Source organism: Coregonus lavaretus (genome assembly GCF_964263955.1).
Source record: "Coregonus lavaretus genome assembly, chromosome: 31".
Taxonomy (NCBI): domain Eukaryota; kingdom Metazoa; phylum Chordata; class Actinopteri; order Salmoniformes; family Salmonidae; genus Coregonus; species Coregonus lavaretus.
The window spans coordinates 28,343,296-28,365,114 of record NC_140018.1 but is presented as its reverse complement, the minus strand read 5'-3'; the positions used below and the strand labels follow the sequence as shown (position 1 = coordinate 28,365,114).

The 21,819-nt window shown below is 44.7% G+C and overlaps 1 protein-coding gene across 1 annotated transcript in view; it reads right to left on the bottom strand.

The window, feature by feature from the left end:
* Nucleotides 1-21,819, bottom strand: part of bach2b (BTB and CNC homology 1, basic leucine zipper transcription factor 2b) — a gene marked incomplete at its 3' end in the record, with an annotated part of 120,724 nt that overhangs the window by 23,266 nt on the left and 75,639 nt on the right. Inside the window, exon 2 of the mRNA XM_084148720.1 lies at nt 7,206-7,460. Coding sequence (XP_084004846.1) covers nt 7,206-7,448 — 243 coding nt within the window. The 5' untranslated portion in view covers nt 7,449-7,460. The remainder of the gene's footprint in view (nt 1-7,205; nt 7,461-21,819) is intronic.

The following is a 21,819-nucleotide window of genomic DNA, read 5'->3' as shown; positions in this document are numbered from 1 at the left end:
AGATATTTTTGTCAGATGTTACTATGGTATACTGAAGTATAATTACAAGCATTCCATAAGTGTCAAAGGCTTTTATTGACAATGACATTAAGTTTATGCAAAGAGTCAATATTTGCAGTGTTGACCCTTCTTTTTCAAGACCTCTGCAATCCGCCCTGGCATGCTGTCAATTAACTTCTGGGCCACATCCTGACTGATGGCAGCCCATTCTTGCATAATCAATGCTTGGAGTTTGTCAGAATTTGTGGGTTTTTGTTTGTCCACCCGCCTCTTGAGGATTGACCACAAGTTCTCAATGGGATTAAGGGTCTGGGGAGTTTCCTGGCCATGGACCCAAAATGTTGATGTTTTGTTCACTTAGTTATCACTTTTGCCTAATGGCAAGGTGCTCCATCATGCTGGAAAAGGCATTGTTCATCACCAAACTGTTCTTGGATGGTTGGGAGAAGTTGCTCTCAGAGGATGTGTTGGTACCATTCTTTATTCATGGCTGTGTTTTTAGGCAAAATTGTGAGTTAGCCCACTCCCTTGGCTGAGAAGCAACCCCACACATGAATGGTCTCAGGATGCTTTACTGTTGGCATGACACAGGACTGATGGTCGCGCTCACCTTGTCTTCTCCGGACAAGCTTTTTTCCGGATGCCCCAACAATCGGAAAGGGGATTCATCAGAGAAAATGACTTTACCCCAGTCCTCAGCAGTCCAATCCCTGTACCTTTTGCAGAATATCAGTCTGTCCCTGATGTTTTTCCTGGAGAGAAGTGGCTTCCTCGCTGCCCTTCTTGACACCAGGCCATCCTCCAAAAGTATTCGCCTCACTGTGCGTGCAGATGCACTCACACCTGCCTGCTGCCATTCCTGAGCAAGCTCTGCACTGGTGGTGCCCCGATCCCGCAGCTGAATCAACTTTAAGAGACGGTCCTGGCGCTTGCTGGACTTTCTTGGGTGCCCTGACGCCTTCTTCACAACAACTGAACCTCTCTCCTTGAAGTTCTTGATGATCCGATAAATTATTGATTTAGGTGCAATCTTACTAGCAGCAATATCCTTGCCTGTGAAGCCCTTTTTGTGCAAAGCAATGATGACGGCACGTGTTTCCTTGCAGGTAACCATGGTTAACAGAGGAAGAACAATGATTTCAAGCACCACCCTCCTTTTAAAGCTTCCAGTCTGTTATTCTAACTCAATCAGCATGACAGAGTGATCACCAGCCTTGTCCTCATCAACACTCTCACCTGTGATAACGAGAGAATCACTGACATGATGTCAGCTGGTCCTTTTGTGGCAGGGCTGAAATGCAGTGGAAATGTTTTTTTGGGAGTAAGTTCATTTTCATGGCAAAGAGGGACTTTGCAATTAATTGCAATTCATCTGATCACTCTTCATAACATTCTGGAGTATATGCAAATTGCCATCATAAAAACTGAGGCAGCAGACTTCGTGAAAATTTATATTTGTGTCATTCTCAAAACTTTTGACCACGACTGTATACTGTTACACCCTATTCGGTGGATAGATAACTTACAGTGTATGCATTCAGTTATGCCACACAACAACTCAATGTACACTAACAGTCAGGTGACTACCTCATGAAGCTGGTTGAGAGAATGCCAATAGTGTGCAAAGCTGTCATCAAGGCAAAGGGTGGCTATTTGAAGAATCTCAAATATAAAATATATTTTGATTTGTTTAACACTTTTTGGTTACTACATGATTCCATATGTGTTATTTCATAGTTTTGATGTATTCACTATTATTCTACAATGTAGGAAATAGTAAAAATAAAGAAAAACCCTGGAATGAGTAGGTGTGTCCAAACCTTTGACTGGTACTGTAAATCATAATTTGAACTACGGACAACCTGCCCAAAACACTAGATATGTGAAATAATTATACATTATCAGTATAATTCAACATTTGTTCAACATTTGTTATGTATACTAATGATCTTATAAAATACCTCCACTAAGCATATGTTTACTATGGAAAATACGTGCGTGCCTGTCCTGTGATGTGAGTGGCTGAGTGTGTGTGTACGGTGCACAGGGGGAGGGAAGAGGCTTTGACTGGACTCTCCACTACTGATGAGCACAGCACCTCTACTATACCACACTGCAGCACCACTCGGGCACATCAGTGTGCGCAAACACGCGTGCACACAACACAGGCACACAGACACCTCCCTGCTGACAGACAGAAAGAGAGAAAGAGAGAGAAAGTGCAATGCCTCCCCACCACCCACTGGCCTCCACTCATCCACTGTCCACCCCTCCCTTCCTTTTACACATCCACAAACAGGGCAGATCCAACCAGCCGTCTTTAAAGGTAAAAGTGGTCTGGGCTTAAATGAGGCTGGTCGGCTGGGCTTGGCTGGCCCGCCGCATCAGGGCTGCTGATAAACAGACACGGAGCTGCTGCTGGGCTGGGGGGAAAGTGCTGAGCATACCCGGGATCTATTTTCAGCTTGTATCAGCAGCTGCTGCCTGTTGGAGCACATCTTTATGTGTGCCCTGCACCATATGTGATTACTCCAGTGATGAAACCAGCACAGTAGCCCAATGAAGGCAAGCGTGAGGGATCTGGAGGGGGAGAAAGAGAGAAAAAGAAGAGAGAGAGAGAGAGAGAGAGAGGGAGAGAGGGAAAGCCACACTAGAATAAATGAAAGGGAGAACAAAAAGCGAAGGATATAGGATATAGAGAGCATTTCCTGGTCATTAGTGGAGCGACTTTGACATATGAAGCGTTTCAGGCCGTTAGCAGCACTTATTGCATGAGTTAAGACAAAGGGACAAATTAATCAAGGTGACAGATCTGGGCCATTTATGCTAATGTGGGCTTGTGGACCTGGTGGGTCTGTCCCTGCTCTGTTTCTGGGGACTGGGCGGGAGGCGATACCATTACAGAGTAGGAAATTATAGCAAAAGTGCATCACAAAACCCTGACAATTCCCATGCCATTTTTGGGAAGTCCTTTTCAAAAACAGGCAGTGTGGATTACTATCATGCCCCTCTCTCTCTCTCTCTCTCTCTCTCTCTCTTTCTCTCTCTCTCTCGCTCTCTCTCTCTCTCTCTCTCTCTCTCTCTCTCTCTCTCTCGCTCTCTCTCTCTCACACGCCCTCTTCCTCCAGTCTATCTCTATCTCTGTTCTTCATCAGCCTTTCACCCCTCTCTGAAGTAGAGTTGGTTAATTTATGCAAATGTACTCCAGTGAATTCCTGCATGTCATGCATCCTAATGAGGACATTGCATGGCATGACAATGGAGTACTTCCTCGGCCACCACCGCCAAGCCAGAAGATAAATACTCCATCTCCACTGGAGAGTCTACCCGCTAGATGCTTTAATATCAGCTCTGCCAAGTAACCTGACGTTAACCTCTGTATCGAGAGGCGCATGGCGAGGAGCCTCGATGACGATGAGTCACAGCACAGTGCTAATGGAGGGAGGTACTGTATGGAGGGTTGGCTGCCATTGTGATTTACCCTTGTAGGATGGGGATGGGAGAGAGGGGAGGAGGAAGCACAGGGACAATGAACTGCTGCAGTACAGCCAAGCCCATTGGTCAGTCTGTTCTAAATCAATTTAGGCTAATGTGCCAATAACAGTAGGGAAATAGAAGTCATATAAAGTCAATTTGACAGCTAATGTGTATGAATGCATAATGTCTCATCTGTGATGAGAAGGAAAGGAACACAATTATTATTATTTATTTATTCCACAGTAGGACACCAGCAACACTGGGACACATCGCGGCGTCTAGCTACTGATTAGCCGTCGCCTTTGAGTAAACCTCCCTTGACAGTGTGGATTAAATCAAACACTGCACTTCTTAATCCTCTTGTAGTTTACTGTCCATGGCGAGACATTGGGGAGGACATGACCCTGCAGCTTTGCTGGGAGGACGCTCAGCTCTGACTTCACTCACTGTCCCTGTCTTTATTCTTCAGGATGCTGCACTCTATCCTGCTTTGTTTCTATACAAACTGGCTAACTGCAGAACATTACTGCCGTCCCCGTTTGAGACACCCTGCGTCTGAGATGAGACATTGAAAATACAGGGCAGCCAGTGGTTAATTGTCTGGGTCTCGTGGGTTAAATCCAGCTATTATAAACACACAGGGATCACTCTGCAGGCTCTCACCGGGGGTCCCGGACTGACTGGCTGGCTGGTTGACTGGCTGGCTAGTAGGCTGGGAGGGAAACATAAGCTGCTCAAGGTGCTTCTCAGAGCAGCCTGCTCAAACAGCAGACAAAGAGCCTGTATCCTTACTGTCAGCTTAGCGCTGAGCGCTGTGCTCTTGTCTTGGCAGAGAGGACGACCAGGGGGGCTTGGCATTAGCACCAGCATTACACCAGGAGGTATCGCTAGCGCACTCGTTCTTCCCTCTTCCTTTTCTCACTCCCCTCTCCTCCTCCTCCCTTCTTCTCCCACCCCGCCCCCACTGTCAGTAGGGGGAAGACTGAGATGGAGCTAAGCGGCCGGCTCCCGCCATCTGTCTAATAAGCTGTAAATGTGTGATAGTCTCTTGCTTAGGCTGCTTGTTTGTGTAAAGCCCTGCTGTTGCTGCTCTGCTTCCACCTCACCCTGAGTCCTTCAGATTAGTTAGCCTGGCTTCTGCACGTCTCGACCTGATCAAGTGTCTGTGGAGGGGGTTGGTGTTGGGGGATGTCACTCACCAACCCTAAACCTCTCAAGGCACATTCAATTTCCCTGTCTCATCAGACACTCATCCGCCATTCTCTCCCAAACCACTTCACCAGGGCTCAAAATTATACTTACTACAGACTGCCAAATCACTGCAATCAAAGCAGTGTGGCTGGGGTTGTATTTTTTGACTGAGGGAACTGACAAACAGGAGGTGGTTTGAGGTTTCAACCAACTGCCCCTCTGTTGAATCACAGGGAAGGTACTGTACGTCCTTAATGTCACCCTATTCCCTACATAGTGCACTGCTTTTGACCAGACCCCTATCGGCCCTGGTCAAAAGCAGTGAACTATGTAGGGGATCGGGTTCCATTCCCGACGCATCCAGAGATGGCTACCGGTCGAACAAGGGGCCAATTCACTAATAATAATAAAATGACCCCTAGAGTAGTAGGCATGGAATTGCTCACAGATATATTTAATTGGTCGCTGTATATTTTCTATGAGGATATTTTCGATAAGGAAACCAAGGGGACGTGCTGACAAGTAGGTCAAACTGACACCCTCCCAGCCGTGCTCTAGTGAGATGGTGCGAGCAGGGATTGAGTCAGACATTACACTTACACCAAGTTTCATCATGTGGGAGAGCAGCTATGAACTGATTGATGCGGACTCGCTCTGTCGCCGTGCTGCTGCCCGCCGTGGCGTGATGACCGCTCTTCTCCAGCTGGGGGGGCTCTCTCTGAAACGCCTCTCCTTCATTCACTCTCACATTACAGCATACTGGTCTGTCTATGAATACCCCTTTGTTCTGGCCCTGTTCTGTGATGTGGAGAAATGCTCTAATGTGACTCTGTTAGTGTAGCCTTCTATCATCCAATGCAAACCAAGTGTCCTCTGTTTGTTTGCTCTCTCTTGCTTGGCTAAGGGCTTAAAGGAGACAAGACCTGATTGTTCTACTTTCAGGATCTGATCTCGAACAAAGATCTTGATTAACGGGCCCCGTCGCTCTCTCTGTGAAACGGCAATGACATTAAATGGATGATGAGGTCACTAACCGGCTGCAGTCCCGGTGACTCCGGACTAACAAGGTCATCCTGGAGGAGTGAGGGATGATAACGTTGGGGGAAGGAGAGGATAGCGTCATAGCCCCCACAATGGTCTTTGTTTCACATTTCATCTGCAGTGTGATTTTTTCTATCTCTCTCTCTCCCTGCCTGTCGGTGGTGATCATGAAGGCATCCTCGGTTAGTTGCCCTTTGTTGCACATTGGTGGCAGCCTTCGGTAGTGCTGGGGAACACAGCCCCTCTCGATCTCTCTGACTGGAGCCAGACACACCAGTATCAAGAAGGTCTAGTGAGCTAAAGGTTGGTCAGTGCTGCATTGTTGCTGACACAAACCAGTAGTGCGAGAGTGGTCATAAGGCAACTGCAGCGGAAAGGACACAAATGTGTCAGCGCATGTGAGTCACGGACCATAAAAACGTGGGTGACAGAGAACCTTAAAACTTGATTGATGACATCAATGAAATTGCCTTCCCTCCATGTTGGGACAGTGACCCGTCTAGACAGGACAGTGTGAGAGAATTATTGGATGTGTTGCAAATGGCACCCTATTCCCTATATAGTGCATTACTTTTGACCAGGGTCCATAGACATTAAAGGCTCTTTCTGAAACATGTCACTTTCCACACATGCTCACACCTGAAATACACAGCTGCTCATGCATTATGCATAATGCAGAAAGTGTGAATGAAAGGGATTCTGCTTCAGTGTGTCGCGGAGCCATTCCCAGGAGTAACTCATAGTAACTCACTCAACACATGATGCTCATTTTACATAAGACAGGAACGGATTGATCTTTCAGGAGAGATTTCTACAGAGATCAAGTGATGATGACTTATTTTCTAGCGAGCGCGGCGACAGTAGAAGTCTTTTGACAGGCGTTCATGTTATAAACATGTGGTGTGTGCCCCAGTTTCATGGACCACACGTGTGTATGTGATACATCACTACATCAGTGGAGAACTTTAATCACTCTATGACACATCTATGGGGGGTGGGGGTTCTGAAGGGGTGAGGCTGGAATGACAGGAATGCTGTGTGAGGGAAAAGACTGCTGAGATGGTGTCAGTCACAGAGTTAAGTGCTACCTGCTACAGAGAGATGAGGAGCTGCTGAGGAGCTGAGGGAAAGGTGATAATTGCTAATCATGGTTCTACATCGTCTACTAGCACCGTCGCTAGCACATCCTCCTCTCTCACTCTCTCACCTTCAGCTATTAGACCTCACAGATTAAATTAAAACACGTATGTTCTCTTATTTCCTGCCTGGCTGACACCATTCATCTTGACACCATTCATCTTGACACCATTCCTCTTGACACCATTTATGGCAAAGTGAGTATCAGTATTGGAATGAGAAGTTATCAAGTGACTAGTGATAAAATGGGCTGATGATAAAATAACCTGATTGGAGTGAATGTCTGACTGTGTGTTCGACCAGGTGTGGAAACTAAGAGGTTCTTCTGAATACACAGGTGTTATACAGTAGATACATACCTCATCAGGTAGGCTGAGGAACAAGCCATTCTCGGCCTGTTGAACCAGAGCCTGCAAGAAGTACTCTGAGCATGCGGCCAGCACGGCCCGGTGGCCGCGGAACTCCTTGCCCTCCACCAGGACAGTCACATCGCACAAGATATCCTGCTTCCGCTGGTCGTTCAGGCACAGGAGGATATTGGTACAATGAACCGTCGACTCATACACGTACATGGGGGCTTCAGGCTTCTCATCCACGGACATTCCGCTCACGCCCTGGAAATAGAAGGGCAACAGAGGGGGGTCAGCTTTCAGGTTAATGCAATGGGCCCTGTCCGTGAGCTGGCGCATACTGCAGGGCTGACATCAGTGGCCCTCTCCTTGCACAGCCTCAGTTCACCCCACCAGCCCCAAACACAGTCAACCCCGTGACTAAACACTTACACCATGACCAGATTAAACCGCCTCCGCTTAGCTCAGCATTCAGCTCCTTCCCTGGTGTAGCGTCAACAAACACACACACACACACTCGAATCACAGGCACCTAACACATTCCCACTCATACACACCCTTGCATGCAAACACACAGGCAATAATACAATCCTCCCCCGCCCACACACACACACCTCCACGTAGACTCCTGTAGACAACCCACACAACACAACCCTGACCTCATACTCCCAAGCAAACACACGCACACACGCACTCACACACACACACACACACACACACCACAGCGCAAACAGAAAAACAGCTTGCATACCTCATTGCACACAGACACTGACATAGTGCAACAGAACACACACTCCTGAAGGCTTAGTCTCAAGGGTAACGTCCTTCCACATAGGCAGAAAGAAGAAAAGGCCACATGCTGGTAATCTAAGAAGGTTGGGAAGAATAGCGACTATGAGTGGCACACGAGCACACTCAGCACAGAGTAATATGAGTCTCAACAGGGAGAGGAATGAACACCAGTTATACAAAAACAACTCTAGCCTCCTCACCACTGCTGTGAAAACTGTGTGAGGGAATGCAGTTGTTTATGTTGCTGTAAGCCATCAGAAGGCTGAGATTTGGCGAGGGAAAAATGCATAATGTCAAGCTATGCAAATGCTTTTAACGTTATCAGTTGTCCACATACACAGTGCAGGGAGAATCGAAAGGACAGGTTCTCTCTGCAAAAGGGGATCTTTTACACTCAAACAACGGCACGTTTGGACCAATGTTCTGTCTTGATGTTCTGTCCTCGCCATCATTAAGTTTGCCGACGACACAACAGTGGTAGGTCTGATCACCGACAACGATGAGACAGCCTATAGGGAGGAGGTCAGAGACCTGGCCGTGTGGTGCCAGGAGAACAACCTCTCCCTCAACGTGACCAAGACAAAGGAGATGATTGTGGACTACAGGAAAAAAAAGAGGACGGAGCACCTTCCCATTCTCATCGACGGGGCTGTAGTGGAACAGGTTGAGAGCTTCAAGTTCCTTGGTGTCCACATCACTAACGAACTATCATGGTCCAAACACACCAAGACAGTCGTGAAGAGGGCACGACAAAGCCTATTCCCCCTCAGGAGACTGAAAAGATTTGACATGGGTCCTCAGATCCTCAAAAAATTATACAGCTGCACCATCGAGAGCATCCTGACTGGTTGCATCACCGCCTGGTATGGCAACTGCTCGGCCTCCGACTGCAAGGCACTACAGAGGGTAGTGCGTAAGGCCCAGTACATCACTGGGGCCAAGCTTCCTGCCATGCAGGACCTCTATACCAGGCGGTGTCAGAGGAAGGCCCTCAAAATTGTCAAAGACTCCAGCCACCCTAGTCATAGACTGTTCTCTCTGCTACCGCACGGCAAGCGGTACCGGAGTGCCAAGTCTAGGTCCAAAAGACTTCTCAACAGCTTATACCCCCAAGCCATAAGACTCCTGAACAGCTAATCATGGCTACCCAGACTATTTGCAATGCCCCCCCACCCCCACCCCCCACCCCATATTTTTACGCTGCTGCTACTCTGTTAATTATTTATGCATAGTCACTTTAACTCTACCCACATGTACATATTACTTAAACTACCTCAACTAGCCGGTGCCCCCGCACATTGACTCTGCACCGGTACCCCCATGTATATATAGCCTCCCTACTGTTATTTTATTTTACTTCTGCTCTTTTTTTCTCAACACTTTTTTGTTGTTGTTTTATTTTACTTTTTTATTACAAAATAAATGCACTGTTGGTTAAGGGCTGTAAGTAAGCATTTCACTGTAATGTCTGCACCTGTTGTATTCGGCGCATGTGGCCAATAACATTTTATTTTATTTTATTTTATTGAGTAAGTGACTATTCAATGTGAAACAACTGAAGAACATTATAAATGATCAAATGAAACCGTTTTAAATCACTATAGAAACCAAGTAATGAACACAGATAGAGCCTACCGGTCTGTTTTCCATCACATAATGACTTTTCACTTCCGCAGGGTTTGCTGCTAAATCAGAGCTAAATCATGACTAAATCACAGCTACTGCGTGACTAGATAAACTCAGCAAAAAAATAAACGTCCCTTTTTCAGGACCCTGTCTTTCAAACATAATTCGTAAAAATCCAAATAACTTCACAGATCATCATTGTAAAGGGTTTAAACACTGTTTCCCATGCTTGTTCAATGAATCATAAACAATTAATGAACATGCACCTGTGGAACGGTCGTTAAGACACTAACAGCTTACAAACGGTAGGCAATTAAGGTCACAGTTATGAAAACTCAGGACATTAAAGAGGCCTTTCTACTGACTCTGAAAAACACCAAAAGAAAGATGCCCAGGGTCCCTGCTCATCTGCGTGAACGTGCCTTAGGCATGCTGCAAGGAGGCATGAGAACTGCAGATGTGGCCAGGGCAATAAATTGCAATGTCCATACTGTGAGATGCCTAAGACAGCGCTACAGGGAGACAGGACGGACAGCTGATCATCCTCGCAGTGGCAGAACACGTGTAACAACACCTGCACAGGATCGGTACATCCGAACATTACACCTGCGGGACAGGTACAGGATGGCAAAAACAACTGCCCGAGTTACACCAGGAACGCACAATCCCTCCATCAGTGCTCAGACTGTCCACAATAGGCTGAGAGAGGCTGGACTGAGGGCTTGTAGTCCTGTTGTAAGGCAGGTCCTCACCAGACATCACAGGCAACAACGTCGCCTATGGGCACAAACCCAACGTCGCTGGACCAGACAGGACTGGCAAAAAGTGCTCTTCACTGACGAGCCGCGGTTTTGACTCACCAGGGGTGATGGTTGGATTCGCGTTTATCGTTGAAGGAATGAGCGTTACACCGAGGCCTGTACTCTGGAGAGGGATCGATTTGGAGGGTCCGTCATGGTCTGGGGCGGTGTGTCACAGCATCATCGGACTGAGCTTGTTGTCATTGCAGGCAATCTCAACGCTGTGCGTTACAGGGAAGACATCCTCCTCCCTCATGTGGTACCCTTCCTGCAGGCTCATCCTGACATGACCCTGAGTTTAGTTCTTTCAAAACACACATCATCCTAAGAAGCCCTGCATTGGGAACCGGCTGCGCATTTGCATGAAGTCGGTGCCAGCCCAACTTTCCCCTCTGCTCACCCCCTGGTGATTGATAGTTTTATGCCTATCTTTCCGCAGAGAAGTCATATGACTCTTTCATGCCCTGGGTTTGCTTACCCGACAACCCCTACTTCCTTTCCTGGTTCTTCACGTCGAACACAGACCACTTTGTATACATGTAGTGATCAGTCACATTAAATTGAGTCCCTTGTGACTGGCCAGACCGTGCATTCCTTAACCTTCTGACACTGTGCCACATTTGAAACAGTCTTGGCTCTCAGTCAGACAGGCAAATATAATATCAGTAACACGACTCTAACACACCGCCTCGCCTCAGGGGGGACGACACTACTGGTGAGAATGGAGAGTTCTCCCCTTGCAAATGGAAATGTCTCTGTTGAAAATGGAAACTCCTGTCTTGTAAATGGAAGTGGACAGGGTGTGCTGGTGTGGCTGCCTTGTCTTCTCAACCAGCTTGACACCATTGTCTGACCGACTGGACACTCTGGATCTCAGTCGGAGGAAAAAGCTACTCTGCTGCACTGCCATGTCCATTTCCTATGAGTAATGTGTATCAAACAGTGCCATCAGGTTTTACTACAGTCCACACTATGTAGTCATCAACTACCTGAGGGATAGAGTTCTGGCCCTTACCTCTCCTGGTAAAAAAACTAACTGTTACTATACCAGAGATCATTCCAGGCTAGGATATCATATGTTTTCCATGCGGGGGCCGGTTTGGAACCCCTGTCCAGACATTTACAGTAGTTGTCTGAGTGGTCAGCCCGAATTATTGTTTCATTTTTTATTTCCACCAAACATCTCTCAGTTGGCTCTGCAGGATAATGACCTGTCTTCCAAGAATAATGTTTCCAGATGTGGTTACAAGGTTCATAACAATTCAAACATGCCATTTCTAACCCAGGAATGTGCATTCGCCTTGCTTCGATTTCAGAAGTCTGTTTCGCAGTGGGGAAAGGAAAACAAGGGATAAACACACACACACACACACACACACACACACACACACACACCCACACACACACACACGCACGCACGCACGCACCACAAAATAGCTGGTTATGGTCGCATTCTGATTAGAATTGCTGAGGGATGCAAAGCTCTTTTTCTTTTTTCAAGGTTCATTTGTTCAACTGTAGCGCTTTTCGCTAACCGATGCAGCTAACCGGCTTTGTGACTAACACTCCTGCACAGATCAAAAGCGCAGTAGTGTGGTGATGAGTTTCCGACACCCGTCAACAGAGCTGACTCCAGGGCTTACCACAACTCCATTCTCCTGAAGCACTAATACTGATCTGAGTGGCACTGATTAACACTAATGAGGCTGAAGAGGAGTCAGTTCTCAGCTCTACAGTTTCCACATCATGGTTGTAACATTACATATTCTGTACATACAGTGGGGTCTGAAATGATTGACACCCTTGATAAAGATGAGCAATAATATAATAATTCTGAGTGAGAAAGTTACAGAGGGTCAAAGACATGCTAACCTACCCTGTTATTGGTAATGGTGAGATGTTATCATGTCTTGGGGGTATGATCTTTGACCCTCTGTAACTTTCTCACTCATCATTATTCACGATTAATTCATGATTATCCATAATGTATCCACAATGTAGTGTTCAGAAACATCTTCTCTTCTTATTTACAATAAAAGTGACTCCAAAATGACACAATACATTATTCATCATTCAGTTCCTATTGGGCAAAACATAATCTGAAACACAACCAAAACAAACTGCAAATGCATCCAACAAGTTTCTATAGCCACAAGCTTGATGTAGTCATTGCGTGCTAGCAAAATGGGACCAAATACAAAAATGTTGGCTAGTTTATTTATAAAGAGTTGATAATTTTGGCCCTTACCTTTTTGAGAAAGAAAATATTACTTGTTAAACAAAATCTCTTTCTCTGAGCAATTGTATTAGTATAAAATAATATATTTCCCACATTTTTATAGAGTCATTATTGCTAATCTTTATCAAGGATGTCAATAATTTCGAACTACACTGTATATGCACACACATATGCACATACACAATGTACGTATGCACACATGCACATACACAAGCACGCGCGCACACGCACACACACACACACACATACACACACACACACACACACACACACACACACACACACACACACACACACACACACACACACACACACACACACACACGCACACACGCACGCACGCACGCACACACCTGCACACAGCCTATTAGAGTTCAATGTGTTACTACAGTACAGTATGTGTTACTACAGTACAGTATGTGCTACTACAGTACAGTATGTGTTACTACAGTACAGTATGTGTTACTACAGTACAGTATGTGCTACTACAGTACAGTATGTGTTACTACAGTACAGTATGTGTTACTACAGTACAGTATGTGCTACTACAGTACAGTATGTGCTACTACAGTACAGTATGTGCTACTACAGTACAGTATGTGTTACTACAGTACAGTATGTGCTACTACAGTACAGTATGTGCTACTACAGTACAGTATGTGTTACTACAGTACAGTATGTGCTACTACAGTACAGTATGTGCTACTACAGTACAGTATGTGTTACTACAGTACAGTATGTGCTACTACAGTACAGTATGTGTTACTACAGTACAGTATGTGCTACTACAGTACAGTATGTGCTACTACAGTACAGTATGTGTTACTACAGTACAGTATGTGCTACTACAGTACAGTATGTGCTACTACAGTACAGTATGTGCTACTACAGTACAGTATGTGTTACTACAGTACAGTATGTGCTACTACAGTACAGTATGTGTTACTACAGTACAGTATGTGTTACTACAGTACAGTATGTGTTACTACAGTACAGTATGTGCTACTACAGTACAGTATGTGCTACTACAGTACAGTATGTGCTACTACAGTACAGTATGTGTTACACACACACACACACACACACACACACACACACACACACACATAGAACACTTTACAGTAGGGCTTGTGTAGGACAAAACAGTGGATGGTTTCAGTCACCTACGACATGGTGGTAAGATGCGTTCCAGCTTAGGGGGCTCTGAAGGAGAGGGGGCGATGACAGCATCATGATGGGCTCTGTGATGTCTCCTCTCTCTCTGTGTCTCTGAGGAGCCATATGCAGAGAGGGGACTGACAGCAGGGAGCGGAGGGGCAAAACAGCCCCCGGGCTCACTCTCACTCTCTCTCTCTCTCTCTCTCTCTCTCTCTCTCTCTCTCTCTCTCCCCCTCTCTCTCTCTCTCTCTCTCTCTCTCTCTCTCTCTCTCTCTCTCTCTCTCTCTCTCTCTCTCTCTCTCTCTCTCTCTCTCTCTCTCTCTCTCTCTCTCTCTCTCTCTCTCTCTCTCTCTCTCTCTCTCTCTCTCTCTCTCTCTCTCTCTCTCTCTCTCTCTCTCTCTCAGCACGAAACAAAGCTGAGAGCGCCACACTCATGACAAGAGAGAGGTCACATGACTCATACCAGAAACAGGAAGACCGAACCGCCTCCCCCACACATACACCCTGGTTGCCATTACAACACACTCCTCCTCAGACGTACATGCTTCTGTTTCTTTCCAGACATTTTCACGGATTGGAGGATGATGTGAGGTGTCTTAACGGACAACACAAAGGAAAAAATAAAGGTTTGACTGTTTTGACATCGTTCACTACGCCATCTTCCCTTTAGAGGAGAATCAAGTTGAAAACCTAGCAGTTTCATTTTCAGTAAACTACAAAACCCAGTCTCCTGTGCTTAGGAAAGATGTAATTCGAAGTCTCCTTGCTGTCTTTTAGAAGACGGGCCTCACTGAGCTCCTTTGATTGGTAGGAAATGCCAGTCTAGTGTGCAGTGAGTCATTTCCTTCATCGGCTCTGACACAGAATCAGATTCAATGGCTCATTACTACATTCAAGATCCACTGGGCATTAATCATGGGTCTCTATGACAAATCCTGTTGTTCCTCAGAGCCACTAGTAGAAATTCACATTCAGAGGCATTATATAGGCTTTAAGTAATGATGCCACTGTACAGGCCATTCATCAAAACCTGTTCAACATGACATTTATATGGAATTCATATATTTTCCAAAGCAAGGCTATAATCTTATTCATTAAAATTACACATAGACAACCATGATGTAAGAGGTTCGTCCTCCAGAGGCCCTGTGCAAAAAATGAGCACCGCAGGTAATGAGCATGCTGATGTTGCTGCTATTGAGATGATGTGAGTGAGTAATATGAATACATTTCTTACAAACCTGAGTAATGTAACATGTACAGTCTATGTGTGTGTGAGAGAGAGATAGAGAGGGAGAGGGAGAGGGAGAGGAGATACGGGAGAAAGAGAGAAGAAAGAGATAGATTAGGAATTCATTTAAACTGGGGGTCTCTTTGATAATATCAACTCTCATCCGAATAACTTGTCTTGTTATTCCCTACCCATTCCTATACTGAAACAAGTATTTATTCAACAAACAATAGAACTACAGTGCTGAGCGCCAACACCCCAATGACAACACCTTATATTTGTATACCTTATCGTTCTTTGAAAGCATATAGGCCTACGCTTACAGTATTAAGCCAACAAGATGATATGCTGTACCTTGCTGTGGTTAAGAACATGAGTTAAATGAGTTTCTTCATCATGGGAGCAGCATGGCCAGAGTCTTACTAAAGTTTCTGTCTCGAAAACAAACAAACATACAACATAGTTTCCATTCAGAAAATCAGAATCACTCTCTATAATTGCATTTGCTGGTCGTAAACAAGCTCTGTCTGCTGCTGTAATACTAGGGTTGCGTCCCAAATGGTACCCTCGTCCCTTTATATTGCACTACTTATGATCTGGTCAGAAAATAGTGCACTATATAGGGAATAGGGTGCCATTTGGGACGCAAGCCCAAGTCTCCAAAGCAGGATAGTAGCAAGGCTACGAGGAACGGGAGAGAACACGGTGTTACTGTGTACCATTAGGACAGATGTCTATAATTACTCTGAGGATGAGCATGGCTTTAATGATAAATTACCAAATGAAGTAGCTTGCAATAAGAAATATATTTGTAGAGGTATAGCCCGGCAAATGTCAAACATGGCTTTAAAGAGCCACTGAACACGTCGATTGGCACTGTGTTTTTCTGTTCCTAAGTGCTGAGAGATTAATGCTTTTTGAGGTCGGTTCGATTATTACAAAAATTATCACGGTTTTCAATTTCGATAATTTTTTTAAACATTAAATGCGCTATCCATTATGTGGGTTGAATACTTTAACACAGAATGTCTCCCGAGTGGCGCAGTGGTCTAAGGCACTGCATCGCAGTGCTAGCTGTGCCACTAGAGATCCTTGTTCGAATCCAGGCTCTGTCGTAGCCGGCAGTGACCGGGAGACCCATGGGGCGGCGCACAATTGGCCCAGTGTCGTCCAGGGTAGGGGAGGGAATGGCCGGCAGGGATGTTGGTAGAGCATGGCGTTTGCAACGTCAGGGTTGTGGGTTCGATTCCCGCGGGGGGCCAGTATGAAAAATAAAATATGTATGCACTCACTAACTGTAAGTCGCTCTGGATAAGAGCGTCTGCTAAATGACTAAAATGTAAATGTAGAATAAGTATAATAAGTTATAAAAGTCCCATGATGGTAGTGACAGCCCATTACTGATTATCACTAATTAACCATCATTTATTCACATTACTTTACTTTAATAAAATATTTCAGTTGTTGTGTATATTATATTTGTTTTATTTGATGACTTTTTTATTTAATTCCAAGTCATCATCTCATCTCTATAAAGCTGCTGCGTATGCTGTCTGACAAAAACACAATAGTGTAGTTCTTAAAAGTAAATAAGGCATACATTTATGACTGCTGAATACCAACTATCAATCACTTAGATCATGTATTTTCAGGTAGAGATACCTCGCTAAGCAATAGCTGCTCTCTATATACCCTCACAATCGCACATTCTTCTGTCTCTTCTGTAGCAGGCGTAAAAGAAACACAGACCGAACATGTAGATGCGCAATGGATTATGGTCATTGTAGTTAATTACCACATTTTATGCGCTAAACTATGTAGAATATTGGCCTGTTGGAAACTAAAACTCCCTACTACATCGCACAGTTCAGGCTGGATCTGATTTATCTCTAGAGAAATGGAAATCAAATAATTGAACCAACAATTTTACATCTAACAAAGGTGTTTGGTGCAGTATTTCTCAAGTAAATAAATGTGCGACGTGTTATTGTCTTATGTAAACAAAGTGGGCGCTGCTGGGCAGGTCTGTATCACTGTCTATGCTATTGGATAGAGAGCAATCACTGCTGCTGTTACCCCATATAAGTGGGCAAATGGACATCGTCAAATCAAAACCCAACCTTAATTTACCCGTTATGACGAACGGATGTTCCAAACTCAGTTTTAGACAAGACTGACTTTATGACCAAAATTATCCTATTTACACTTTGTATTACATTTTGACACTAGAATAGAGGAGTCTGACTCGAATCGATGCCACATAGGCAGTTTTCAAAGGGATTTGTTGTTTTTTAAAGGCAGTCCTATATAGTGAGGGGTTGATATGTTTTAATAGTGCTCCTATATTAACAGACAGACAGACAGACAGAGAGAGAGACAGACAGACAGACAGACAGACAGACAGACAGACAGACAGACAGACAGACAGACAGACATGTGTGGCCCCCAGTGCCTGCTGTATGTTCCTATAAATGCATACATTCATCTTTGCAATTTCTCTATAATGAGGGAGCAGAGCCCTCCACTCACAGCAACATGAAGGTCAACCCAGATGACTATTCCATTATACTTAAGTTGCAATTTCCTCAACTCAATGCTCTCAGAATCCTGCATGGTTCTCTTCATGCAGCTAGATTTCTCTCCCTCCCACTGGAAATAACAGAAATATGCTTATTCAACCACCTGGAGGGCGCCATGGGTAATTGTTCAACTGTTTCTATTAAATCATGAAGTCATGTATTGAAATTACAAAAGTGACGTAGGGATCCATGTAGTACATGTTCTCTTTGCCATCAAGGGAATTATTTCCTCAGCCTGTTAGATGGATTTGGTCTGGGGCTTTAGGTAAATTAATTGTAGTAGATTAATGAAACTGAATCATTGAGAGGCGCAGACAGACATCTGAGAGGGCTGGGCAGAGAGCTGTTAAGGTGGTGCCAGAATTTATAGAGATGTTTTTCCCTAATACTGTATTTAAATAAATAATACAAAGATATATAAATAACAGATATGTTGAAGTGAGCACATACTGTAGGTCTCATTGATATTCAGCGAAAATCTGTGATATCACAACGAAGGTGGCAGTTCATTCCGAGCCAAACTACAGCGATAGAAACATGTTAATGCTTCATTATAGAATAGCAGAGTGAGAATGTAGGAATGGATTGAAACAGAGATCACTATTAGAGGGCTAATGAAGAATTGTAATGAGAATGGACTCAGGAGCGCTGCCTTTAAGTGACCTTAGATGTCTCTCTAGTCATTATGCACACACACACATGTATGTACCACTGGGCTTTATCAGTGTCTGGTGTTCCTCAAGGCTCCATTCAAGGACCGATACCGTTTATTGGGCTTAGGAGTAAGCAGGGCTTTAATGACTGGTTAATGACAATATGTACATTTAAGTATTACGACAGATCACCAGTATGAAAAAGTACGAAAATGTATGCACTCACTACTGTAAGTCGCTCTGGATAAGAGCCTCTGCTAAATGACTAAAATGTAAAAAAATGTAAAGCACTCAAAGAGAGAGAATGATTATCTTGTCTGAGAGAGAAAAAGTGAAGAAATGAGAGAGGGGCTTTCCAGCTGATTGTGTAGCCACAGATACAGTGGGGGAAAAAAGTATTTGATCCCCTGCTGATTTTGTATGTTTGCCCACTGACAAAGACATGATCAGTCTATAATTTTAATGGTAGGTTTATTTGAACAGTGAGAGACAGAATAACAACAAAAAAATCCAGAAAAATGCATGTCAAAAATGTTATAAATTGATTTGTATTTTAATGAGGGAAATAAGTATTTGACCCCTCTGCAAAACATGAGTACTTGGTGGCAAAACCCTTGTTGGCAATCACAGAGGTCAGACGTTTCTTGTAGTTGGCCACCAGGTTTGCACACATCTCAGGAGGGATTTTGTCCCACTCCTCTTTGCAGATCTTCTCCAAGTCATTAAGGTTTCGAGGCTGACGTTTGGCAACTCGAACCTTCAGCTCCCTCCACAGATTTTCTATGGGATTAATGGACCTTAATGTGCTTCTTCTTGAGCCACTCCTTTGTTGCCTTGGCCGTGTGTTTTGGGTCATTGTCATGCTGGAATACCCATCCACGACCCATTTTCAATGCCCTGGCTGAGGGAAGGAGGTTCTCACCCAAGATTTGACGGTACATGGCCCCGTCCATCGTCCCTTTGATGCGGTGAAGTTGTCCTGTCCCCTTAGCAGAAAAACACCCCCAAAGCATAATGTTTCCACCTCCATGTTTGACGGTGGGGATGGTGTTCTTGGGGTCATAGGCAGCATTCCTCCTCCTCCAAACACGGCGATGGCAAAGAGCTCGATTTCGGTCTCATCTGACCACAACACTTTCACCCAGTTCTCCTCTGAATCATTCAGATGTTCATTGGCAAACTTCAGACAGGCCTGCATATGTACTTTCTTGAGCACGGGGACCTTGCGGGCGCTGCAGGATTTCAGTCCTTCACGGCGTAGTGTGTTACCAATTGTTTTCTTGGTGACTATGGTCCCAGCTGCCTTGAGATCATTGACAAGATCCTCCCGTGTAGTTCTGGGCTGATTCCTCACCGTTCTCATGATCATTGCAACTGCATGAGGTGAGATCTTGCATGGAGCCCCAGGCCGAGGGAGATTGACAGTTATTTTGTGTTTCTTCCATTTGCGAATAATCGCACCAACTATTGTCACCTTCTCACCAAGCTGCTTGGCGATGGTCTTGTAGCCCATTCCAGCCTTGTGTAGGTCTACAATCTTGTCCCTGACATCCTTGGAGAGCTCTTTGGTCTTGGCCATGGTGGAGAGTTTGGAATCTGATTGATTGATTGATTCTGTGGACAGGTGTCTTTTATACAGGTAACAAGCTGAGATTAGGAGCACTCCCTTTAAGAGTGTGCTCCTAATCTCAGCTTGTTACCTGTATAAAAGACACCTGGGAGCCAGAAATCTTTCTGATTGAGAGGGGGTCAAATACTTATTTCCCTCATTAAAATGCAAATCAATTTATAACATTTTTGACATGCGTTTTTCTGGATTTTTGTTGTTGTTATTCTTTCTCTCACCGTTCAAATAAACCTACCATAAAAATTATAGACTGATCATGTCTTTGTCAGTGGGCAAACGTACAAAATCAGCAGGGGATCAAATACTTTTTTCCCTCACTGTTGATAGGACAGTGAAGTCAGCGGCTGAGAAAAGCTGTTACTCTCAGAGGCCAAGATAAGGACAATCTGGCTTCCATCAGTTCAATGGGATATTCATATTGAACCTGAGACAATGCATACAGGACACAGACGTTAGATGTGCTATACCGGCTCTGACTGAGCCAGACGTTAGACGTGCTATACCGGCTCTGACTGAGCTCTTCTACGGAATACAATTTACCTGTAAACAACCGATTCCACAAAATGACCTTGTTGAACCTATTTAACCTGGAACAATTTTGGTTTAGCCTGGTCATACTACATGCTTACTTTCCTGCCATTTCTGATCTCATTTTTAACTCATGAAATGATGTTGTAGAGTCATTTACGCAAGCAAGTTCACACTGAATCTATGATGCGTTAAATAATAGAGGTCTCAACATGAACATGTGGCTATGAGAGCACAGTGCATAGTGCATCTGCATATGGGTCTCCTCAGGCCACAGAGAGGGGTTACAGATGTGGCAGACAGACAATGAGTAGGAAAAACAAATGGTCAGGGGGATACCTCAGAGTTCAAGGCAAAGCGCTAGGCCAAAGACACAGAGACAAGTCAGGCTATGCTGGGGGTTCATTAAAGCCAAACTCAATCAACAAATGGACCCAGAGCCTTTTCACCCAGATAGAGATCAATATTGTCTCCCTACGCTTTGATCCCGAGCCAGAGCTAAACAGCATATCATACATTTTCAAACATATGTTGCCAGAGACTTGAAATATTAATGTATGGTATTCTGTAAGAACATGTGCCATGTTCATAATTGAAAAATTAAACATCACTTTACAATGGTTAGAGTCTGAAACGAGTGGATAATATGATCCCAGGTGTGGTATGCACTATTACTCAGACCTGGTTCGGGACAGTCTTTTGGAATAGAGCCTCTGGGTCTATGATTCCCTTAGGTGATTCTCTGCAGTGTTGCAGACCAAACCCTGGAGCTCCTGCCTGCTGACATTGATGAATGGGATCAGATCTGTGTCTGGTGATTGTGAAGGAGGGAGGAGAGAAGAGTGAGGGAGGAGAGGAGGAAGGACAGGGAAGGAAGAAGGGAGGAGAGGAGAGAGGGAGCTCATCTGATTTTGCACACCTGCCGGAAGCACTGGGAGACTTGCATAGTAAGAACATTAAGGGGTTGTTTCCCGGACACAGATTAACCTTTTCATGTGTGAGTTCCAAATATCTCTAACGGTCGCCCCAGCGTGAGTTTTTTTATGCGCGTGATGTCAGAATGCACTCACTGTTCCAAAATGTGATTGCTACGCAACAGGACAGTTAACCCATGCTGCCCTCAAACCAAGACACGCTGCCTGCTAATTATCTATAGGCTATGCTTAAATTACCCAATTTCTAATTATTTTCTAACAAGTTTTATTTTCTAACAACAGTTTGAATTGAGGTGTGTTCCGCCTCCTCATTAATTCACATAGAAGTAGCCCATTTCACTGTTGCAGAAAATTTATGTTTGAGGCTTTACTGAGCAGGACAAACTTCTCTCTTCGAGGAGAGCCCAAGCACTTCCCCAGTGTTTCCGCAGATCAAGTATGAAGACATTTGCGCA